This window comes from Phalaenopsis equestris, unplaced genomic scaffold (assembly GCF_001263595.1).
Source record: "Phalaenopsis equestris unplaced genomic scaffold, ASM126359v1 Scaffold000276, whole genome shotgun sequence".
Lineage (NCBI taxonomy): Eukaryota > Viridiplantae > Streptophyta > Magnoliopsida > Asparagales > Orchidaceae > Phalaenopsis > Phalaenopsis equestris.
In genome coordinates, this window is record NW_018164718.1 from 1362420 (window position 1) to 1388862 (window position 26443).

At 33.9% G+C, this 26443-nt stretch overlaps 1 protein-coding gene across 2 annotated transcripts in view; it reads left to right on the forward strand.

Moving 5' to 3' along the window:
- Positions 1-2172: 2172 nt before the first annotated feature.
- Positions 2173-26443, forward strand: part of LOC110024804 (probable inactive ATP-dependent zinc metalloprotease FTSHI 5, chloroplastic) — a 120220-nt gene continuing 95949 nt past the window's right edge. For both annotated transcript variants that reach the window (XR_002294041.1, XM_020724962.1), the window contains exons 1-11: positions 2173-3201; positions 3712-4183; positions 4885-5085; positions 5215-5508; positions 5611-5880; positions 17102-17191; positions 17285-17416; positions 22149-22322; positions 22658-22779; positions 23376-23577; positions 24608-24736. Coding sequence is in view for 1 of the 2 variants with exons in the window: in XM_020724962.1 (XP_020580621.1) it covers positions 2309-3201; positions 3712-4183; positions 4885-5085; positions 5215-5508; positions 5611-5880; positions 17102-17191; positions 17285-17416; positions 22149-22322; positions 22658-22779; positions 23376-23577; positions 24608-24736 (2979 nt within the window). In the remaining variant the exon portion in view is untranslated. The remainder of the gene's footprint in view (positions 3202-3711; positions 4184-4884; positions 5086-5214; positions 5509-5610; positions 5881-17101; positions 17192-17284; positions 17417-22148; positions 22323-22657; positions 22780-23375; positions 23578-24607; positions 24737-26443) is intronic.

A 26443-nucleotide genomic window follows, 5' to 3' on the forward strand; every position in this document is an offset into this window, starting at 1 on the left:
GCGACGATGGATAGCAAACAGAATACCCGTGATATCTTAAATTTAAACATTGTAGTAATTACTCTTCAATTTGGAAAGCATTGCTGGAAATCACCCCAGAGCTATTATAATAATTTTCGATGGACAACTGAGTAAATGTTTTATGTTTTTTAAGTTGGTTGTGTTTGTTTGGGCAAAATTTTTATTTAATGCAAACTTATGAAAATATGTCAAGTCATTCATACTCGTCATTAAAAAAATCAGGTATTTATCTATTACATAAGCTTAACACATTTTGTATAATGTGTTAATATACCTTTATTCAGAAGATTTTACAACTTCTCTGATGTGTTAACTTGAAACAAAAGCTGAATAAACATTTTTTATTTTTTAGGTAAGTTCTTATAAGAAAAATTTTATCGTTGGCAATTATTGTTCAAGAAAGCACTTGTGCATTGCCTCATTTTTTAAGGTAAACTTAGAATTGACAATCATAAAACGAGTAAATCAGTGTTTATGTTTTTTTAGGTTACATTTCCTTGGACATGTTAACATTCTTCACAATCTTTGCACCTAATTATAGATGTGTATGATCAAACTCTGAAGAAAAATCTTATATTTGCTTGAACCGAAAGGTGAATTAGTATTTTATTATATTTAAGATTATATGTGATCTGTAAAATTTTATTTTTAGTCAATCTATGCTCAAAAAAGCACATGTGTATTGTATTAATAATGAAGTGAAAGTAAGAATGAATAAACTTTAAAAGTTGAAACCACCGCTATACGTTGTTCTGGCTTACGTTTCTTTTATAAATATTATGGTGTTTTTGTAATGGTTGAACTTATTTATAGATGTGTATAGCTGGAATTTTGAAAAAAAAATCTTAATCTACTAAAAAGGAATGGTGAAATCATTAATTTATGATATTTAAGGTTAAGTTTATTAAGTGAAATTTTGATTTTAGGCAAACCATGTTCAATTTTGCACTCGTGTATTGTCTCCCTTTTTATGAGAAACTTAGAATTAACAATCCTAAACAGGTTTACTAATAAGAGTTTGATGCTATTGCAGGTTACGTTTATTTAAAACTGTTATGATATATTTACAATATTTTGACTTACTTATATATCTGTAATCTCTTAATTATGTTTTGGGAAGATTTATTTAGTCATAAGGTAACTTAAATAGAAATGTAATCCATAGTTTTTGAAGAAAACCCTTGCATTTACTTAAGTCAGATGGTTGAGATAATTTTTTATTATGTTTAGTGTGGAGCTTTTAAGAATAATGATGAGTTTACTTTGCATGTAGTATTGAATATCATATGTGCAAAATATGCACATATGCCAGAATAATGTAAGTCATTTTCATGGTGAACATAATGCAGACAAACTACTTGCTATCATTGTTCGTAGTAAAATGAGGCTAATGATTTGTATTATAGTTGTGCATAGGACATAGGGTTTAGTGCGAGGAAGGATCACGTCAGTTATTGGCCAAATTTCAGAAATATAAAACAAAAAGTATTTTTGTGCGTTAAATCTGGTTTCAAAAGAGGGATCAAACATAATAGAACAGTTAAATTTCATAAATTAAATACAAGGTGTGGATGTTCAGCCATGATTAAATATAAAGTGGATCTTGGTGGCAATTAAAAGTTTAAAAAATTTATAGAAAGTTATAATCATTCTTTAGAAAAAGCTAGGTGATCAACACCTTTTGTGGTCCAGCCGGAGCATCATCAGTGAAGATAAAAGAGAAATTTTGTGGTCGATGACAGAAGTAGGAATTGGAGTTACCGATGCATTCAACAATCTTGCGATCAAAGTTGGTGACATAGAAAGAATTATTCTCTCCATTTCAAACATGGGGAGATTCTTGCCATTTGCCAACAAGTAGTTGAACTGCCACCTGACTGACCTCTCTGACCAAAGGCAGGAGAGCCTGAACTTCGTGTGGTTGGAATTGGGTCGCCACGACCACCTAAACCTGTTACTATGCCGATTGTTGAGTCCGTTGCCGTTATTTTAAAATAAACTTTCAAACATTACTTAAAAAAATTAAATAATTGATCTATTTGAAAAACTTTAAATGTTATAAGATTTATAAAATCAAAATTTAATTCAAGTGCAGGAAAAACCCAAAAAAAAAAATCTAAAGGTCATTAAAACCACTTTTATGAAGAAAACCTATCTAAACCCCGCCATCCCTGGTTTCTTCCAACAGAGCTCCGAGTGAGGAGCCCATCCTTCCACTTCCCCTCCGCTCCTCCGGCGCTCAATCTCGAATGTAACTGTAACACTACATCCCATAACTTTGTAATCCATGGAATCACTTCTTATCTCCAACTCGCTTTCGTCCCTGCAACTTTTACCCATTTTACATCCATCACCCCACTCCTTCGTCCTCCCCCCCGGCCGTCGGCGCCGCCTTCTCATTCACGCCGCAGCAGCAACGCCTCCTAGACCGTTACACTTTCCCCGTATTTCCCTCTTTTCCTCCCTTTTTCGTAGTCTCCAACCTCCTAAAACCCCAACCAACATTGGCATCTCTGTTCTCGAGGGCGCCTGCAAAACAGTTGTCCTTGCGATCTTTGTGGCAGCAGTATCACTCCTTTCTCTCCCAGCTGCTCGCCTTCTCCCTGCCATTGCTGCGACAACCGTGTCCGAGAAGGCCAAGAAGGATGAGACCACGACGGGCCACGAATTCTCCGGCTATACCCGAAGATTGTTATCCGTTGTTTCAGTCCTTTTGAGAAGAATGGAAGATGCGAAGTCTGGGAAGGGTGATATGGATGGTGTTAAGAAGGCTCTTAAGGAGGTTAAGACAAGTCGGAAAAAGATTCAGGATGAGGTGATTGGAAATTTGAATGCTGAACTGAAGGAGCTGAAGAGTGTCATTGGGGAATTGACTAAGAGGTCCGAGGAGGTGCTTGCTTTGGCAAGGGCGGCAATGAACGAGAGGGACATGCTATCGGAGAGCTTTGAAAATGAGCAGGAGATGAAGGGGAGAGCGGAGGAGTTGGAGAGGAAGATTGGTGATTTGGAGAAGGAATATAATGATCTGTTGGTGAAAGTTGAGGAGATTGAGGATAGGATGATGAGGAGGGAGACTTTGACATACAGCATAGCTGTTAGAGAGCTTTCTTTCATTGAGAAGGAGAGTGAGGTTTTGGTGCGGAGCTTTGGCCGTCGGATGATGGAGGTTGCACGCGTAAGGTATAATTACGATGCATTATTGTCTGTTCATTTTGTTGATTAAAAATCTTACATTGGTATCATATCGATACATAATATGGATCATATCCATACATGGCTTTGAGAAACTTGCATCTTTTTTTATGATTTGGATCTAACAGGCCATCTCATTACAAGATTATTCAACTAATTTTGGGTTCTCCTTAAAATGCTATTATGTCATGACAAAACATTTCAAAAACTCTTTTTTAAATTTTAAAAGGTGTTGTTGAACAATGTTGGTTGATTCTTGCATATTGATCCTCCGGTTTTAAATTGAAGCCTTCCTAAATGTATTTAAATTTTTTTTGGTTATTTTTTCAATTCAGTTCAGTTCAACGATAGTCACTTCTTAATCATTTTGTCAAATAAAAAATAGCACATACCATTGTTCAATCTGTCCAGCTGGCTGGATTTATTTCTTAAAATGAGTTTAGCACTTCTATTTTGTACTCTATTTTACTTTTTATGTTAATTACTTTGTTATTTCAGTCAACAGTGGAACCCTTCTATTCAGCTTTCTGGGAAGGACATTCAGAAAGACTTAGAAACAGCTCAAAAGGAATATTGGGAACAATTGCTACTCCCTAAGGTTTTGGAAGCTGAAGATCCTGAAATATTGGTAGATAGCAGCGCAAAAGGTTTTGCTCGAAACATTCAACAAGTCCTTAAGGAATCACAACAATTGCAAAGAAATCTGGAAGCTCAGATAAGGAAAGAGCTAAAAAAATATGGTGATGAAAAGCGTTTTCTCTTAAAAACACCAGAAACAGAAGTTCTAAAGGGCTTTCCTGAAGTTGAATTGAAGTGGATGTTTGGTACTAAGGATATTGTTGTCCCGAAATCTGTTCGTGTTCATTTGTATCATGGATGGAAGAAATGGCGCGATGAAGCCAAAGCTAACTTGAAAAAGCAGTTGCTTGAGAACATGGACGAAGGACAACAATACATAGCTCGAAGAAGGGTACACTTTATAATTTTTGTTTTTCCAAATTTGGATGGAAACCATTACTCATAGAAACTAAGAGTAGCAAGACTAACATGATATGAAAAAATAGGAAGATTTACATACATACCACTCAATTCCTATGTATTTACACACCTAACACCTAAACTTCAATTTTTACATATGTGCCACCTTCCATATGCAGGAAATGGTGTATTTCAATTTTTAAAACTTAAAATGGTGGTAATTTTTATGTGATATGAAAGGTTTAGGTGGTATAAATATAAAAATTCAAGTTAGGCATTTCATATGCAAATATATAAGAATTGAGTGGTATGTATGTAAATGGCTTATAAAAATATGTTGCTGCTTGCTACAATTTAGTTTGCTGACTACAACCTGTGTAATTTTGGAAACAGACGTCCAATGCTAAATTTAGGTCATCAAGAAAGTCTTTAAATGAATTTCTACCTGTTAATCCCATGGTACTTAAGTGCTTTATGCATGAGCCTTTTTTAATTTTGCCTTGTGGGTCTGCAACTTCTTGCAAGTCCATTTTACTATTTTTCTTATCTTCATTCTCTTAAAAATGTTTTGGTTTTGTATTTCACATTAATACAACTATTAATTCTGTTGAAAAACATCTTATTCTATGATTTGGTTTATAGGTGAAATTTACAATTTACAATTTTTTGTAATTTGCTGCACGGACATTGCAGGAACGAATTCTCTTAGACCGGGAGAGATTGGTAGCTAAAACATGGTACAATGATAAGAGAAAAAGGTGGGAAATGGATCCTGTGGCTGTTCCATATGCAGTTTCGAAGAAACTAATAGAAAATGCTCGTATTAGACACGACTGGGCTGTTATGTATATTTCACTTAAGGGAGATGATAAGGAATATTTTGTTGATATTAAGGTTGGTTTCATTCTTTGTTTTTTATTATAGATTTTTTCAATTTAATTTAATTCAAAATTGATATTTTTTAGTTGAAATTCTCTCCATTGTGGTTAGCTACCTATTTTTTGGAGTTTTGATGTCATGTAGGAGTTTGACCTACTTTTCGAGGACTTTGGCGGATTTGATGGTCTCTACACCAGGATGATTTCGTCGGGCATTCCAACGGCTGTTCACTTGATGTGGATTCCATTCTCGGATCTTGGTCTACGTGAACAGTTTTTCTTGATTAGGACAATGCTATCTCAAGCATTGACTGGATTCTGGAACTGTGCTTTTATATCTTTTGTGAAGAAACCAGTTTTCTCTGGAGTAAAAAATATCACTGATGATTTGATGGTTACATTAATTTTCCCCATTATGGAGTTCATCATTCCTAAGCCTGTACGAATCTCATGAAATTTGAATTATTTTGTTTCGTATCATCTAGTTGCTCATCATGAATGTGACTATACGTCAGCTTGTTGAATCTACTATATTTTCTAGGTGAGAATGATCTTAGGTTTGGCATGGCCGGAGGAAGTATATCATGCTGTTGAATCTACTTGGTTCTTGAAATGGCAGTCTGAGGCAGAATTGAATTACAGAGCTAGGAAGAGAGATAATTTCAACTGGTATTTTTGGTTTATAATTAGAAGCAGCTTATGTGGATATGTTTTATTTCATGTCATTAAGTTTCTTAAGAGAAAGTTGCCAAGCTTCCTTGGATATGGACCCTTGAGAAGAGACCCAAACTTGAGGAAATTGCAGAGATTGGTATGCAGTTTTTTGTTTAATATTTTTTTTTCCTATGCCTTTTAATCTCTTTAAGCTCGTTCATCTTTTCAATACAAAATTTGAAATTCTGAGCTTTTTGTAATTGCCCGAACTTTCATCTTGTATGATATTTAAGTGGTTTCATGATTTTGCCCTATTGGTACAATTTCTTAGGAGATCACTCATTTTAGTAGTGCTGTAGCATGAGCACATAAACCATCACACTAAAGGACTCCTTGATGTTTAAGAGTTCCCTTTGATTATGCTTTAGGGATCTCACCATAGACTTCTCTTTAAGGAATCAGTTTTCTCCTCAATGCCTTTTCATGTAGCCTAGAAATATCCATTGAGGATAAGGGATTTTGGAGGTTTTCCCCTTATATGTTTAAGAAGTGGCTTCTAGATTGTATAGATTCAAAAGGTGATTTATATGATGTGATGCTTTGTCCTGCATGACATTTGGTTCCCATCTTTTCATAGGTGGATTGATTTGATACAATTTCTGGACTTTCATGTATTGAGATATTGTTTGCGTAAACTTGATTAGTCTAATTGTTTTGTTTACTTTGCACAAATTCCATATAGGCCAACCATTCTAAGAGTGCTCTAGCTTGTGCATACTAAACTATGTTGTTCATGAAATAAATTCAACTATTACACCAAAAGCACCTTTATGTAGTTCACTATGCCTGAGGGTTTTCACACTTTTCTAGTATTTTCTCGATCCACCTTCATTGTTTGTACCGAGAGTTCACTATGCCTGAGGGTTTTCACACTTCTAGTATTTTCTCGATCCACCTTCATTGTTTGTATACTTAAGGAGTTAACTTGCAGCTATTTGTATTTTCTCTTTTTTTTAGTTGTTACATGCTTGGAAGATGAGTAAAATGCTAAGAATATTAAGGGGCTATCAAATTCAGTTTCATTTTGAATGTTGTGTTATTCAAAATGCTTGTTTTAAGAAATATCTCCATAGAAGAGAAAAAAATGGCATTACTTATCAAATAATATAGAATAATATTGATTAATCCAAAAAAATGTTTGGTTAATGCTGTATAAGATGTATAAATGTAATGATTTACATCTCGTTGACACTTAATGGATGTTCAAGAGTTGTGGGATATATTTTTAGCGAAATCTTAAAGATAGAGAATATTGAATGAGATAGTCTTTAATATCAATTATTAATAACATAGTGAATATTTAATTGTGGTGCTTGTATGGGAATACACATACGTCTTGCCAAGAAGTTCAAAAGCTAAGGACTATTTCATTGGAATTGAATAATTAATTTATGAGCAAGTATGAACTACAGAGGTTACATTTTTTGGCTAGGATAAATAAAAAAAAAAAAAAAAGATTGAGAAATGTGATGACGTTCATTTCCTTTTATTAAATTTAAAAGAGCATATTAATGAGTGTTATGATATTTGAGTTATTTGGCATTCAAGAGTAATGGTTCTTCGTAGATACATTAAAATTATTAAAAATGCCTTATGTGGGTAGTGATTTTCGTTAGACTTAAATGTGTGTGGATTAAGAGTCCCCTAATAAAATTACTAGATAACATAAAGGTTGAACATTATATATATATATTTTTTAGAAAATACTGAAAAATACATTAGAGACATAAAGAAAAAACAAAAAATTTAGAAATACATAGTATAAGATGGCTAGAGAGCAACCTAATTTGGTTTTGCCTCTGCCTCTGGTTCTAGGAAAGAAGCAAGCTAATAAGTTGGTAAGATGATTATCGTTGCCAGTAGTAACCAATGTATCATCCAATATGTTCCCGAGCTGGAGTCGGCCTCCATTCTTCTTCTTTCTCCTGGAATAGACCTGCCATTCCTCTTCCGAAGATTGACTCACTTGATCTTGGTCTGAAGTGTGCTGGGGATGTGCAGATTGTTGGACATTAGAAACAACTACATGTTGTTGTAGCCGATCTGTTACTGAATCAAAGGAGCACTCTCGTGTGTTTTGGCATGTGAGTGAGTCTTTAATAACAATGGGTGGTATGAGCACAACTGGATTTTTAGCTGTAGTATGTTGTTCTTCCTCAGGAACTGCAGTGTTGGGAGGAGGATCGGTTGCATCTTCTCAATAGGGATAGTAGGTGGTTGTTTTTCAGCAATATTCGAGGATGCAAACGACAGACAGAGGAAGTTCTAAGTCTAAATTCGACCAAATAATAGGTGGCTGATTGCCATTGCCTTAGATGAGGATGCAAACGATAGCAAATACTAGAGCTGTGACCAAACATACTACAATGAGAGCAATAAGGAAGATGTGGTTCAATTTCAACTTTTTGCCAATACCCGTTGTGCATAGTGCCAATCCATATCTCATTCGGAGCTGATTGAGTGATATCTCTCAACTAACACACAAGCCACAGAGGGTTTAGTGACAGCAAGCGTAGGACACGTTCATTTCCTTTTATTAAATTTAAAAGAGCATATTAATGAGTGTTATAATATTTGAGTTATTTGGCATTCAAGAGTAATGGTTCTTCGTAGATACATTAAAATTATTAAAAATGCCTTATGTGGGTAGTGATTTTCGTTAGACTTAAATGTGTGTGGATTAAGAGTCCCCTAATAAAATTACTAGATAACATAAAGGTTGAACATTATATATATATATTTTTTAGAAAATACTGAAAAATACATTAGAGACATAAAGAAAAAACAAAAAATTTAGAAATACATAGTATAAGATGGCTAGAGAGCAACCTAATTTGGTTTTGCCTCTGCCTCTGGTTCTAGGAAAGAAGCAAGCTAATAAGTTGGTAAGATGATTATCGTTGCCAGTAGTAACCAATGTATCATCCAATATGTTCCCGAGCTGGAGTCGGCCTCCATTCTTCTTCTTTCTCCTGGAATAGACCTGCCATTCCTCTTCCGAAGATTGACTCACTTGATCTTGGTCTGAAGTGTGCTGGGGATGTGCAGATTGTTGGACATTAGAAACAACTACATGTTGTATCGGCTGATCTGTTACTGAATCAAAGGAGCACTCTCGTGTGTTTTGGCATGTGAGTGAGTCTTTAATAACAATGGGTGGTATGAGCACAACTGGATTTTTAGCTGTAGTTTGTTGTTCTTCCTCAGGAACTGCAGTGTTGGGAGGAGGATTGAGTTGCATCTTCTCAATAGGGATAGTAGGTGGCTGTTTTTTAGCAATATTCGAGGATGCAAACGATAGATAGAGGAAGTTCTAAGTCTAAATTCGACCAAATAATACGGTTGCATCTTCTCAATAGGGATAGTAGGTGGTTGTTTTTCAGCAATATTCGAGGATGCAAACGACAGACAGAGGAAGTTCTAAGTCTAAATTCGACCAAATAATAGGTGGCTGATTGCCATTGCCTTAGATGAGGATGCAAACGATAGCAAATACTAGAGCTGTGACCAAACATACTACAATGAGAGCAATAAGGAAGATGTGGTTCAATTTCAACTTTTTGCCAATACCCGTTGTGCATAGTGCCAATCCATATCTCATTCGGAGCTGATTGAGTGATATCTCTCAACTAACACACAAGCCACAGAGGGTTTAGTGACAGCAAGCGTAGGACTATCCATCTTGAGAGACTTACCGTAAGCAGATGCTAAAGAGTAGAAGATTTCCATGTTGAATAGATGTAATTTTAACCTTGAAAACTTTATCCAAACATGAATGATAGGAGACTCCGCTTTTGGATCAAAACCGACAGTCCACTTCAGAATTTTCATAAAATGATTGTCAATCTTGATGGCTTTTCTAGAGAAAATGCGAGTGTAATCGGCATCATGAGATAACTAAATAAGTATATGTCGACCGTCAAGTAAGCCAATATTTCAACTGCCCAATAGATTCATTTGATGATTTCATAGTATCGAACTCCTTCCTAATGATCTCCAGTTTTGGGTGACCATAAAAGAATTTTCCCACTAGAGAGAAACGCAAAGAGGACGCGAGAGTACCGATTTGAACCTCCGTGAGAATAAGTGCAGGTTTCTCATTTTTTTTCCAAGCTTTTTAATAAAAGTGTGATCACCTCCACCTTCAAGAGCCTCATGGAAAGTTTTTGGAATATTGCAGGACTTATCGATAGCAAAATCAGACGCTGAACCTGGAGAAGGGCCACGAGTAGGAAAGTCGCCAGCAAGAGCATTTGCATAGGAAACGGAGCGTCGAGGCCATCTCCCTCACAAAACAAGAGAGAAATAGTCTGGCGGGCAGGAAGAGCAGACAGGCCAACAGGAAACCTTCTGCCGAGCAGGAATCGAGCAAAAGGCGCGCCCTTCTGTGAACAGGAAACCACAGACAAAACCGCAACTCAAAATCGAAAAGGGAAACAGCGCCGAAACCCTTTGTCGAAGACGATGAATGCCTTTGTCGTCATCGTCGAGTGCGGGAAGTACGAACCGCAGCTCGAAACCGGAACGAAAAGGGACAGCGCCGAAACCCTTCGTCTAAGACGACGAAACGCAGAGACTCGTTGTCGTCGTCGAGTGCGGGAAGTTCGTCGTCGAGCACCAGAGAAAATATTTACGACCGAAGGAATCAAACCAGGGTTTCGTCATCGGGCAAAACCCTAGCAGCACCATCGGGCGAAGGTTGAACATTATATATATATATATATATATATATATAGAAAAATACATTACTATGATTCTTATACAACATTTTTATGTATTCTATTTATAGATACTATTAATTTAGTAGCTAAATTAAGAGATTTGATTAATGATGAAAGATTTTATTAGATATGACCTTATAGTTGCTAAAATAAAGATGGGTGTTTGCTATGCAGTTCAATGGATTTTGAAGTTAGTCTTAGCAAAGAATAAAAAAGAAGGATAAATTAGGATTTCCATTTGGGCCATCCTGCCTCGACTTTGATTCTTAAAATCTCAATTAATAATTACATCCTTCTAATTAAAGGGTTGGTGATGTTTGAAGGGACTTGTTCGATATCAATTTTTAAGAAGTGTGCAAAATGAAAAAAATATTACATCAGTACTATGCACGTAGAGGAAAGGAGTGAATTAGATAACGTCAGGTATATCACAGGGTGCTATCCAAAAGGCTTTCACGTTGACCCTCTTGGGAGTGTAAAAAATTAGTGGTGATATTGCAATTACAATTAGTCCTTAGCCTAGATGATTGTCTACCGGGTTAAACATTGATTAACCTAAAATCAATCGGACTATAAATGCAATCAATTTCATGTAATTTTAAGTCCATGATGACATATGATAGAAGGACTAAAAAAAATCAAGAATTTATAATCGACAAACTTATTAGATCTATGTTATGGGCTAATAGGTCATTGCTAAGTTAGAAGTATTTTTGAACATTAATCTGCTAGGGTAATGAGCCATCATTATGGGTTAGTAGGCACTGCTAACTCTCACCCCGCTTTGAGAACTAACAAAAATTTGAAGGGTTTTGGGGGGATTTTTTACTCGTGGCTCCCTAACATTTAACAAATCACTGTCACCTCTTTTATGGTGACTCAAAAACCTCTAGCTTGCATGGTCATATGAGGAGACTTGGGAGTTAGACATCACCCATTTTCTTTCTTCACATATAAAAAGAGCGTTAACGCTCCTTAAGGTGCAACAAATTTTCAAGCCTATGGCGAAACCTTGTAGGAGTGCTATCATTTGTGTAATCTCACCACTAATTTATTCATGTGTTATTGCATAGTACTGATGTAGTACGCACGTTATGCACGCAATAACACATGAATAACACGCAATAACACATAAAACCTTGTAGGAGTGCTATCATTTGTGTAATCTCAATGAAGGTACTGAGAGTTTCTCTAAACTCAATGCTTTTTCTTTTTATTTTCTTTAACTTTATGTGCATCGCACACTTTTTGCATTTACTTCAACTTTCTTATATGGTAAATTTAATGTCCTAAAAGAGTAAGTTCTATTATATTCATTGATGCATGGTCATTTATTTGAAATGTTTTCCCTCCTTTCTATTGCTGCAATGTATATCTTGAAGTTTGGTTGATTATAACTTGGTAGAGCTAAGTTTGGCCATGTTATGGATGCTTAAATGTGCGTGGGGTTGACTAAGAAATTGTTATGACCTAGACATAACCATATTTGGAGGGTGGTGCATGATATAATTACCCTAAGCGCTAATATTTGTATAGTGGATATCAGTCAATCCCAAAACGCCTCTTGACTTGTCATTTTTGATAATTCGAGTAATGGGCTAGTGGGTTTTCTTCATCCCATAATCTGGGAATAAGGAAAAACTCTTTGCCTATAATTTAGATAATAATAGAGTTTGCTATTCTTTCATGTTACTAAAATTTGAGTAGTAATTGTTGGTTAAAAGATGGTCACATTGAAATTATTTTCATTTATTTATTTATTGCTAAAATAAAAGAAAAATAAAAATGTGAGAAATAAATTATGGAAGGAGAAATACTATAAAATTGGGGGCAAAAATGAACTCTTCTAGGCATAAATGACACTTCATGTTGGAGCTTTAAGTTCTTTTTTTTCTGGCGAGTAAGGACCTACCTAGTGCTACAAATCAATGATCTTTTTCTTATGGAGTACTCAACCGAGCCCATTATCAAAGAAAAAAATAGAATTGTAAATACCCCCAATGATCACCCTTTGTTAAGTCAATCGAGCTACAAAAGTCTGCTATTAGTCTAAGCATTGTATAGTTTATCCTATAATCCCTTCCTATTTTATTGATCATATTCGAAGTGAATAATATTACCTACACCAAAATAAATATAGTTCCAGTTCCTTGTTGATGAGTGCACTGACATGAAATCTCAATTAGAGGGCATTTTGACCCTTTAGCCCGAGTCAATTGAGCTCACTATTGGGCGAAGTGATGGTCCACTGATCAAAACATTAGCTGAGGAATTTGAAGTTGAGTACTGCAAATGAACAAAGTTAATATAAGATAAGGTTGTTCTTAGATCATCCTATTGACACATTAAGGAAAACAAATTTTAATAATTTCATAAGATTATTCTGTCACATCACCCAATTTCTAATCAGGAGCCTCACCATTATACTACTCGATAATGTCTAGTTATGTCAGTAAATATTGAGCGAATTGGCAGACTCGGGCTGTTCAATCATCAATTGTGGAATCCAAATTCTTTGCTATAACTTCTATATACGATTGTTTGTTAGGTCTCAATAGATTACAACACTTTTTAACTCAATTTTTTTATTAGAAAAGCTTTTGGATAGTTATGGTAAGAAAGCTCGATTGATACTAAAATAAGGCAATGTTCTCATAATCACAACAAAGGATATGACATCAATCTATATTAGCGCTAGTAATAAAACTATGTAGGTGACAATGTGCATCAAAATAGCTAGATTAAAAAAAACAAATCCTTCAATGTTTAAATTTTGATGTTAATAATTATGTAGGTGATCTTATTTGTCATTTTTTTATAAGTGGTTACACGTCATTTGTAATGAATCATGTGAAGTTGTTTCTTAGAAACATATTTGTTCGCCTTAATAATGTGTATTTAAATAGAACTCATTTTAAACAATGCCTGCAGTGCATATAATAGTGCATAAGTCATAAAAAATTCTATTTTACCTAGTTAAGAGTCGACATTGCCAATTGTGATAGAAAAATGTGAGGATCTATTTTTTATGAAATTTAAAATTTTTATTTTTTATTTAATATTTTTACTAAATTAATATAATATCAATATTTTATTTGTATGCCAACTAGCGCAATATTCAATTATTTGAGCTAGCACTTTAAGATCCAGAATACAACAAATATAGATTTTAATGTGCTGGAATTACATTGAAATTGCTCATCAATAATAGAAACTAAGAATTATGAGGAAATAGAACACACAATAAAGGCAAGCCTTTTTAGTCACAACTTAGAAGAAAAAAATTCAGAGGATGTATCTAACGACAAAATTTCGTATTCAATTGAATTAAGAGGTCAGTATATATTAGGTGTTTTATTCACTTTATTTAAAATATTTAATCAAATGGTATAAAATAATGACTTTATACAACTTTGTTAAAATGCTCAAGAGTATAATGCATATACTAATTTTGATAATTTCTTAGGTAATCAATTAGAAATAGAATAAATTTTTCTTTATAAATTGTATGTTGTTATGATATTTCAAACAATATTTGACTTATAAAGGGTGATTCATAATAATATTAAATATTAAAAATATTTTAAGTAATATAAGTTATCAGATGTATATGCCTATTATGGAGATGTAGTATGACCTTATTGGTGGTATTTACATATTGCAAAAAATAACTATTTAAGAGTTTAATGATAGTATCTCGATTATTGCATATTAACATTTACATAAGAACCAAAAAGGGAAGAAAGCAATTCAACAGCCGCATGTGAGATTAAGAAGCTAATAAGCTTGAGATCGAGAGGCGAGGCTGTAAAAGACGAGATGTATGAAAAAACCTTCGAGGTCAAGCTATAACACTCAGTTGTATCAGTTTTGTTGACATTAGGTAAATTTTGGCACTTGTAGACATACCTCAATTTCATTTCTATAGGATATAGACCGAGTCAATTTTAGAAAATTCTACATCTCCAGTCGACTAATTTGATGTATATATGAATTATGAATATAATGAGAGATATACAAAAAATAAGAAATTGAATTAATAAATCATTGAATATATATTATGAAAAGCTGAAGGGCTGATTTTATGGAAATAGAAAAGATACATAAATGTTGTATGAGAGGGCCAAATAGAGACATCCTACCCATACGATACCAAGTACAGTAATACCCCCATAAAAAGATATAGATAAACTCAAAAAAATTTAAAACATGCAGAAAACAAATAGCTAATGACGAGCCAGTTTAGCCCTGCCTCTTCCTCTAGTCTTAGAAGCGGAGCCATATAACAAACTTTGAAGTGTCGTGCCATTGCCAGGAGTAACCAAAGTATTATCCATTAAGTTTCCAAGTTGATGTGTGCCCCTGGCCTTCTTTTTCCGCCTAGAAGTGTAAAATTGTAATTCTTCATCTGAAGGCTGACTCATGTGATCCTCGATCTAATTAGATATTAGAATTGCAATACAAGGAAAGGCAGTCGTTGCCACAACGATAGGTTTCAGTGTATGTGAAGTGTGATTTGTTACCTTTCACCTGATGCTTCTTGAATAGGAGTTGCGGAGCTATCTTGATTTTCGGTCCGAACATTATCCCTTATAATATGATCAGAAGAAGGGTTGATAGGGGCATACACCAACTCTTGTCTTGTGGTGATTCCCTCCTCAGGTTGACTGTCATTGCTGGGAGCGCTTTCAGGCACGTGAGGTGCAATAACTACATGTTCATGCTCATGACTATTGGTTCTCAACTGTGGGTGCAATCTGAAATATGACTATTCGTTCTCAACTGTGGGTGCAATCTGAAATATTTCTCTTGCGGGTGTCCAAACATCTTGTAGTACTTGTTGTAGTAAGATTTTTGTTAATAATAATTTTTTGCTAATAACCATTGTGAGTAGAGTCAAGTCAGACTTCTTCTACATCTGGTAGTGTAATATCCTCTTCAATCAAAATCCTTGCAATGGAGGGCTTTGAGAAGTGAACTATATGTATGTCTACCTGCAAATGTTTTCCAAGGATAGTCTCAATTGCATATAAGATAAATATGTCAAAAAATTTAAGTTTGAGTTCAGGTAATGAGAACCAGATAGGTGCAATTGGAGGTTCTTGACTGGGATCAAAATTAGGGGTTCAGTTGAGCAATTTCATATGATTTCCCTCGATTGTGATGAATTTATTTGAGAAAATCATTGTATATTTTTCTTCTATGCTCAGCTGCATGTTTTCCGTTGAAAAGACCCACCTGCCAAGCCCCAAATAGTTTGAAATCTTCAAAAACCTTCCTGATAATCTCCATCTTAGGTCGACCTAATTGGAACTTTTCAACTAGTGTAAATTTGTATTTTCCTGCATGATTTGAAATTTCAGTGTCAGAGAAGAATATTGTTGGTTTGCCCGCTTTTTCCCTATTTGTTTATGAGGATGAGATTGCAATCTCCAAGTCCTGCAACAGAATCATGGTACATCTGCGGGAACATCGGACTATCTGCGAGGTGGAAAGATGACCTGCGTTTGTGAACCACTGTAGCATTGGGAGGGCGACGACGTAGGAAAGCGGCCGAGTAGGAAAGCACCCATGAGGCCATCTTTAGCAGACAAGAAAGCCCACAGACTGCGACCGGGGACGAAGGTTGCGACCGGTTTCAGTCACTGTGTGAGGAGCAGTTCTAATAGAACTGACGGAATAGTCGAACGGCGTAGCAGACGAGCACTTCAGTTTTGCTTCAAACACGAGAGAGCTCTCCGAAACAGACGAAGCCCTAAAGAAGACGTCAGAAGAGGAAGCCAGGCAATGCTGCGCTAGGGTTCGCCATCCGCCTGATGAAACAAACCCTTTTTCTTCAAGCGTGAAGTCACCGTAGCAGACGCTAGGGTTCGCCATCCGCCTGATGAAACATTTATATATATATATATATATGTATGTATATATATATATATATGTATGTATGTATATATATATGTATGTATGTATGTATATATAATTATTCAATTATAAAGTGTGATCACTATTAGTTTTTTTTAGAAATTATATGAAATTTTTTGTTCTAAGTTTAGTCCATCAAATTGTCATGAAATTATATGTAAACATAAATTATTTTTCATATCTCTTGCATACAGGAATGATATGGATGAGAACACAGTCATAATCGCTAAAGTTAGGCGGTATAAATGCAGACTAACTTGAGAGTAACACCATGTAAGATAAATGTTAAAGAGATTCAAAGGTCAATGTTCACATTTGCAATGACACACACACATAAATGTATATGGGGGGGGGGGGGGGGGGGGGGAACCAGAACTAATTTGTGATTCGAAGATGAGCATGTTATTATAGATGTCTTAGAATGCTGTAATGAAATATTTAACTGAAGAAAAATTTGACAAAAATAGCTTGTCATGTAAACTGGAGGAAAAGTTGACACAAGCATGATAAGCTATTAGAGATAGAGGGTTTATAGATTTAATTGAATAGTTGGCATATGACTAATTATGTTAATGGAGTTGTTTCTGTCTTCTGATCTAATCCTTGTTTTTATAATTTTAATATTTCCAAGTACATCGCCAACTTTTTAAGTTTTGTATAATTTTCATATACTTGCAGAAATTCTATTTTAGGTATAAGAAGAATAGAAGGATTCGAAAGAGGAAAGAGGGCGTTGATCCTATAAGATCTGCGTTTGATCAGATGAAGGTACAAATGAAACAAAGTTATCAAGAAAGACATGATAATATCATCTCTTTTTCTTCTCTTTTTAAAATTACATGATAATATCATTTCTTGCAGAGAATAAGGAATCCACCTATTAGGCTTGATGATTTTGCCAGCGTTGAGTCTATGAGAGATGAAATCAATGACATTGTGACATGCCTACAAAATCCTGCAGCGTTCAAGGATAAAGGAGCTCGAGCACCTAGGGTATATTCATACTCTAAATCTTCTTTCTCCAATTATTTTTATACTTTATAAATCATTTAGGTTTTACTTTTTCAAATCCTTCATTGATGGAGTAATGTTTTTATTGAACATCATTTGTTGTGTGACTTGATTTGTTTGTAGGGAATTATATACAGGGCACTGAAAACAATGCTATTTACAAATCTAGCACCCTCTTTCTTCCAATTTTCAAATTTTTACTCGAATATCGAAATTCATCATAAAACCTCAACCCATATTTTTATTTTTATCAAATTCTCAATTGTTTGATCATTGTACAAATAAATGCATCGGTTTGGTAGTTTAAAAATCACCCTGGTACTAGTTTTGTAAGTAACAATGTTTCGAGTGCTATGTAGGTAATTATCTTTTTTTTATTTTTTTATTTTTTAATGCATTGCAGCTTGTCAGAGTTGATTGTGGTGGTGAGGATTAAGTATAACATTGTCTCAATACAATCCATGATTTTTTTTTTGTCCCAAACAATAAAATGTGAATATGGTATGGGAATAGAGGAAAACAAACCATGGGGATATGATTTATGTTGAAGGTTTTAAGAAATCTCTCACTTATGTGAAAAAAAAGAAATGATAGAACAATTAGCATTAAAAGATCTTATTGTTAAAAACTATTTTAAATTAAAGTTGATTTAATTGTAAATTATAATTATTAGCATTTTAAAATAAAAAAAATCATATGTAAGTAGTCATATACCTGGATCTATCATTGAAAATTTGAAAATTGCCATGATTCTTGTTGAATTTGATTTTCTAAAAGTTAAACAAGAAAGAATTTTGAAAATTGTTGAAACTAAATAATTAACTTGGGAAGCATTGGTAGTTGTTATTTTTTTGGCAAACGTTCAATATATTAAAAGTGAGGTGATTGTTGGAAAAATTAAAAACAAAATGAAATAAATAATGACAATTAAATTTGTGCATTCAAGATTTAGAAAAAAAGTTTGAAATTTAAACAATGTTGGTCCTAGACATGGAACCAAAAAAGTTAGCAAAAAAAATGATGTATAAGGGAATAGCTTTTAATAATTTTAGGAAATAGCCTATACTCATTTCCTCCTAAAATGCTATTTTCTTAAGAATTCAGAAATCCATTAGATTTTTGTAATGTTATTATTTAAAAAATGGATATAACAAATTAAGTCTATTTTTTAATTTTATTGAAAATGCTCATATATTGTAAAACAGAGAAATAGATTGGTGAAAGAAATGGGATTGCAAAAATATGTTGCTTATTGTAGTAGACTAAAATTTTGCTTGATATTATATAAGGAATCTTTTAAATTGATGAAATTAGGGTCAATTGGGTTTGCCTCTCTACTCCCATTGCCTAAACCAACATTCCTAATGGTGCATGCCAACTAGCACCCTTTATATTTGCCTAATTTATGTTTTTTTTTAATGTTTATTTATTAATTAGTTCAACCTGTTGAATATGATTTTTGTCTCTTGATATCTAATTGAAAAAGACTTAGATGGTTTGGTCACATTAAATGACAACCATCTGATGATCCGGTTAGGAGAGTAGATGTTTTAGATTCGACTTATGTTAAGATAGACAGAGGTAGACCTAGAAAGATTTGGACATATTATATAAAAATGATCTTAATTTATTAGATTTAAATGAAAATATGACACTCAATAGGACACAATGGAGAAAAAGGATTCGTGCAGCCAACCCCACTTAGTGGGATAAAGAGTTGTTGTTGTTGATGTCTAATTGAAAATGCCTAAACAAAGTTCTAGTTGTTCATTCATGTGTGTAAACATGCTTGCTATCACTTATTTAATGATAAACAAACAATCTCATAAGCTATCAATGAAAAACCCATCTACTACCTTGTTTTGTAGCACTATTTAATAAGTTGATTTATGTTTTTGGATCAAACTTATTTTCTTCCAAAACATTTGAAAAGAGGCATCATATTGGGGTTCTAATCAGCATTTTATAGGTGCTTATAGGCATCACACCACTCTTTGTCATCAAACGAATTAGCTCTAATTGATAATGTATGTATGTCTAAATCATTATTTCTTACAATAAATTTAGCAGAATTAGAGCTTTTTTTTGTTGGAAGCTGGAGGAAAGGTAGATTTTGAAACTCAGGTTATGTTTAAGCTCGGCATGAGCATGGTTAGAGATAAACAAGCTTGAAAAAAGATGTGCTTCTCTTGGTCTAATGCCCATTCAATACTGCATATCTTTGTTTGAAGGAAAGTACAAACTTTTTGCTCTAAAATGCTGACTCTATTGGGCGTTAATTGTATTTACAAATTCTTTCATTATAGCAAGGCAATTGCTAAAAGTTCTTAACTATCGAGTTAATGAAGCCAATTGTGGTTTAAGAAATGCTGGGTATGAGATTATATATGGCTGCAAGCTCCCAAGATTGATTACACTTCAGATGTGATCTTGATTAAGGATAACACATGAACTGAAGGTTAATAGTAGAAATTTGATTTATAATAGGTGAATGAATGGGCATGAATGATCAACCTTATTATCATTCATACTTCTGTTATCTCTTTTGACACAGTTGGCTCACCCTACTACCATGATATATGGCTTAGAGGGTTTAGTGATTTTACCTGGCCCAAAGCAAACTAATTCTATTTATACTACTAACTACACATTATTTTTTATTTGTTTTTACAAAGTTCACAAGTGGTTTAGAGTTACATCATGCTGGTTAATGTGTCAAATTCGACTAATAAGGCATTCAGTGGCTTATTTTTCTATTGGAAAATTGTTCGAACAAAGTTGATTGAAATTTCATTTTAAAGGGGTGATTGAGCTATTCTTATGTCATGGTTAGTCGCTTGTGTTTCTTCTTTATGTGCAGGGCTTTTATTTTATGATTTTGGCACACAATCACATTTTGATAATCATTTGAAAAACGCAAAGTGCACGTGTGATTCAGCTTGTGATGTAGCCCCACATTCCAATTTCTAGCATTAATTTGACCAAGCATGTGGATGCATTGAAAGTTTGGATTTCACTTTGCTTATTTTAATTGTACACCTCCATCACATAGCAAGAACATTTGTCAAGGTTTGACATCAATATTTCATTATATTTATCGATCAATCAAGTATTCAAGGCAGTGATGACAAAGAATTCTTTTTTTATGGCTTAGATAAAGCTTGGATGTCTTTCTTCTTTGATTCAAGATGTGATAGATCTTCCTTCCTCCACATGTTAAGGCTTAATCTAAGGCTCAACCGCATGCAAAAAGTAGTGTGGTTTTAACCCCTCCTTAAAGAGATCCTCTTTTAATTTTTTAAAAATTTCTATTATTTTTATTTCTGAAATTTATCATTTAAATCTTATTTCAATGGGATGATTTAGATGTTCCATTTGTCTATATTATTGGTATCATGGATGGAACTGAAGTTTGGTTTCATTTTCAATTGGAAGCTTTCCCTCTTGCATGGGGCTGCTTAGTGGCTTATTTATGTTGAGTTGGTGGCTTGAGATATTATAATTCTTTAGGTGAGAGATTATTTTATTTTATTTTATTTTCTCTAATCTTTTATCTTCTGCTTGCTCTTTGTCCAACCTGAAACTAACTCTAGACCTTCCACAGGCTCTCGTGTTTCACCTCAATTCTTAGACCTTAAATTCTACTTTATTATTTTGCCCCCATCAAACCTAACTCTAAATCATCCCAATTCCATACCATAAACTTTCTCTCCCCTTCAACACTTCTATAGCCCTAACTGTACTTTATTTCTTGCTCAACATGCAACTCGTAAAGAATACAAAGGAATTGGGTTCGAGCACTCACCCTTGTGTGGAGCATAAAAATGCAAATATGTGATTGGGACGACATAGTTATTTATGCTACCTAATTGGCAAGCAGCTGATTACAAATTTATTAGTTAATTTAGCAAATTGGTGGCTTACCAGAGTTTACCAACCAATGATTGTATTAACTCAATGCCCATTGTTGATTGGTCACAAATGTTGGTCATTTGATTTTCTATTAGTTGTATTATTAGTAACTTAGAAAGATTAATTTAGCCCTGAAGGCTTAAAAATAGTTCTTGGGGAATGATGGTCATTCCTTTTTACCTCGCTGGTAATAGTACTCCTTGATTGCTTTAGTATATGTATGCTTGAATACCTATATGGATTTGGTTTTAGAGAAAGTTAAATGATTCGATTTGGATAAATGATTTTGATTTGGAACTGTGCTCGACAAATACAAAGATGACCTTTTTACTATTGTTATGATAACATATATCTATTAGGTTAATGATTTTATGATACATGTGTATGTTATTTAAATTGTTGCACCACATACAACTGCCTGATTCCCTTATGCACTCGTCTCATGCATCATCTTGCATTGAATTTTTTAATAGGGACATTTACATACATAGCACATAGTTCTTATGTATTTACATATCTCCCACCTAACCTTTCATTTTTACACGCATAACAGCCAAATCTTTAATATCACATAAAAAATTGCACTATTGCCACTTTTTAAAATTAAAATACACATTTTCATGGATAGGCTTAGTGCACTGAAGTGCTATGTATGTAAATATGAAATTATAGGTGTGAGATATGTAAATAAATATGAATTGTGTGCTGCATATGTAAATTTCCCTTTTTAGTATTATTGTTTCTTCATGATTCCATATGTATAATTGATGAAGGTACTAGAGATTTCTAATTGATTTTGCAGGGCGTTCTCATTGTTGGAGAGAGAGGAACAGGGAAAACATCTCTTGCATTGGCAATAGCTGCTGAAGCTAGAGTTCCTGTTGTTGAGGTCAAAGCTAGCCAACTAGAGGCTGGACTCTGGGTCGGCCAAAGTGCATCAAATGTTAGGGAGCTTTTCGAAGCTGCTAGGGATTTGGTTGATCTCTAAATCCTCATTTGCCTCTCTTAATTTATCAATTCACATTTCCCTCTTAAATAGTTTGAAATCACAATAGAGAAATCCTATTTGATAAGTTTCTAGATGGCGCGAAGATGGTAGGTGTTATTCTATGCTATAGATATGTTAGGGCGGGAGGGATACGATTTATAAAATTTAGTAGTATAGTTGATAACTGCAAAAATAATTCTCCATCTTTCTCTATGCTTTCTTGGTCCTATCATTATAATCACTCTATCATTTCAATCACTCAAATTTGATATGCTTTATTTATTGTCTTTTCTTAGAGTAATCTTCCAAGGGCTTTTTTTTAGGCACCTGTGATAATTTTTGTGGAAGATTTTGATATATTTGCTGGTGTTCGAGGCAAGTTTATTCACACCAAAATGCAAGATCATGAGGCATTCATTAATCAACTTCTTGTTGAACTTGATGGGTAAAATCATTTCCTTCTCTTTTGTTTATTAGACGACTGATTTTGTATCAACCAATTTAGAACCCCAAGTTTCTTAAGCAGACAGCTTTTATGCATTCACAATTATCTCAAAGTTTCATGGTGAATATTTTAATTACCCTAAAATTCAATCATCTTGTTTCACATGATAAAATATTTTCTTATTCCAGCTAATCAGGATTTTGTCGTTGCCTTGTTTTTGTAAGGGAAATTTACATATGTAGCATATAATTCTTATGTATTTACATTATCTAACACCTAAAATTTCATATCCATATTTATAGCTCTCAAATCTTTAATATCGCAAAAGATAGCACTGTTGCCACTTTTAAAAAGTTAAATGCAGCTTGATATTAAATATTTGAGTGTTATGTGTGTAAATATGGAAATTTAGGTGTGAGATATATAAATACATAAGAATTGTGTGCTATGTATGCCCTCTTTTATTTAATCTTTATTCTGTAATGATATATGAACTGTTCGATTGAGTTTCAATATCTATGAAGTTGGGTTCCTTTGATTTCTTCCAGTAAAAGCTAGTAGATATATTTTTTTTAATATGGTGTGCACTTTGACAGTTTTGAAAATCAGGATGGTGTTGTTTTGATGGCAACTACTCACAATCTTAATCAAATTGATGAGGCATTGCGAAGACCGGGAAGAATGGATAGAGTATTGCATCTTCAAAGACCAACCCAACTGGAAAGGGAGAAAATATTACTGCTTGCAGCAAAAGAAACCATGGATCCTGATCTCATAAATTTTGTTGATTGGCGAAAGGTAACCGTTGCATTGGAGGTTTGAAAAATGCTTCTTTTTTAAGTGCTGTCTGGCTCCGTGATTTGATACTTAAGGTTGGCATGTTTTGTTCCGTTTGATTTTTTACTTGTTTCTCTAAAGGAAACCATCCGAAAGAAAGAAATAATACAGGAATTATTGATTGTTTTCTATTTTATCTGTTACTACGATACCATGATTAGGCTACATTATTTGTTGTGTAGTCCATTGAGGTCCATCTTTTTTGTTTGGTTTTTAACTGGGAAGATTTACTTACATACCAATTAATTCCTATGTATTCACGTATCTAGCACCTTAACTTCAGTTTTTACATATGCCACCTTATCTTTGCATGAAAAGGTATATTTCACTTTTTAAAAGTTAAGTTAAAATTTTGGTATTTTTGATGTGATATGAATTATTTGGAGGTATAAATGTATAAAGTAAAGTTTAGGTGTTGGATATGTTAATACACAGGAATTGGCTTTTTGTTTTTGCTACTGAGCAGCGTTGCTTTTGATCTACTCTATCTTTCTACATCTTTTTAGCCGTTATCAGAAATGTGCTAATATGCTTATGAGACCTGAATGAGCGAAATTTTTGGGATGTATATGTTTATCAAGTATGCAATATCTATTTTTATTTTTGGATATTTAATCCATTCATTTTGCCTCTGATGTTTTCCTTCAACTGCACACGCAGCATTAGGACCATTTTCCTTGCACTACATATAAAAGGACGCAACTAATAAGAATTTGATTAATTTTTCAGGACGTACATATTTTTGTTAATATGAGGATGCATAGGTTAAATTTTTTATAATTTAGATGCATGTTTTTCCAGACAACATTAAAGCCCATATTACGGAGGTTTAGATCTCTATTTTTTCTGCAATTAAAATGGTATAATGATAACATTGCTTGCTTAATTGTTGAAGAAAGTTAAAATTGAAATAAATCTGTATTTTGCATTTTTAATTTTATTTCATATGGTTCAACCAAGCTCTTCAAGTGTGGTAAAGCATTTTTTTTAGGTTGCTGAAAAAACAGCTTTACTCAGACCCATTGAATTGAAACTTGTTCCGGTTGCATTGGAGGGTAGTGCTTTCCGAAATAAAGTTCTTGACCCGGACGAGCTTATGGGCTATTGCAGCTGGTTTGTGGTATGTATAATTTACCTTCACTTGATGCGTTGCATTGGATTGCCAACTACTAGCCTTGTTTATCTTTTAGCTATTTACATATTTGTACATTTCTGCTGAAGGCGTAAAGTGCTGTTTTTTCTTATCAGTAATTTTTATGCACAAACCTTTCAGTTTTAAGGTCTCAAAAGTTTGATATGTGGTTAATTGCAAATTTCAGGAGCTTAAATTTCATCTTTTTGTTAACCTCCGATGTGCAGATGGTATTATCTTTCTTTTGGGCGTGAAATATCTTTATGCCGCTCTTTAAAACCGAATGTGCCATGAGTAACTTAGTTTGTAAACCTCGGTTCTTCGTTTTGCATCCTTACATTTTTTTTCATTAAATTCTTTCAGTAACTAAATTAATTAATTGGTCACTTAAATTGATCTTTCTACGGTGTTATATTAGTTGGTTTTTGCATCCTTGCAGTAGAAAAATTACCTGGTTTTGATTAGCTGGACTACTCATTACTTTTACTAGCAGCTTTTTCTTTATTCTTTTTGAATAGAAAGATTCTTGTATTTGCTCAGAAACTTGGTGCATAGGAGGTTGGGGCTTTAGACTTTATTATAGAGGAATTATATTTATATCTGCTTTTTTCTGGCATTTTCTGAACTTTTAGTTGCTTTGAATATTTTCTTTTTTTTTAATTTTTATCCAAGACAAGATACTTCTGCTAGCGTAGAAGCTTTGCTTGTAGTTTCTAGAGCTCCTCAGTCCTCGTTTGTGTTCGACTTGTTTTGAAATTTTATTTGTTCAAATTTAATTTGTGTTCGAAATTATTCATGAACAATATGTTCGTGATCGATTTGAATTGCATTGGATTCGTTCATTTTTTACGATCTTCGGCACCAGACAACTAGGGATTCACCAATGACCATAAGTATAAACAACTATGGGCCACCAACAACCATAAGCCCTAAACAAAAAAGTAACGGACAACTTGGACTTCACCAACAATTAAAAGCATAATCAACTAGGGATTGACCAAGGACTTCAACAATTAAAAGCATAATCAACTAGGGATTGACCAACAAACAAAAACATAAACAAAAAGCAGCAGACAACTAGGGCTTTAGTCACCAACAACCAGAAGCATAAAAGACTAGGGATTCATGACCAGGATAACTATGTTTAACCAAATAATAGCCAAACTATGGTGAAACAACACATTTAACCGATAAAGAGTGTAAACAGTACTACCAGAACCAAAAGGAAATAAATCCTGAAGAATCAAGAAGGGAAGAAAGCAGTTCAACAGCCGCATGTGAGATCAAGAAGCTAATAAGCTTGAGATCAAGAGGCGAGGCTGTAAAAGATAAGAGATGTATGAAAAAACCTTCGAGGTCAAGCTATAACACTCAGTTGTATCAGTTTTGTTGAAATTAGGTAAATTTTGGCACTTGTAGACATACCTCAATTTCATTTCTATAGGATATAGACCGAGTCAATTTTAGAAAATTCTACATCTCCAGTCGACTAATTTGATGTATATATGAATTATGAATATAATGAGAGATATACAAATAATAAGAAATTGAATTAATTAAACTAATTAACCCTAAATTTAGCTCTTAATCCCCATTACTGCTCCCATTGACTTAATCACATATTCTCATCGGTGGGATGAAATTGAACACTTAGATTCGTTGGATCTGAGTTAAAAGTGCCACACTCTCTTCATT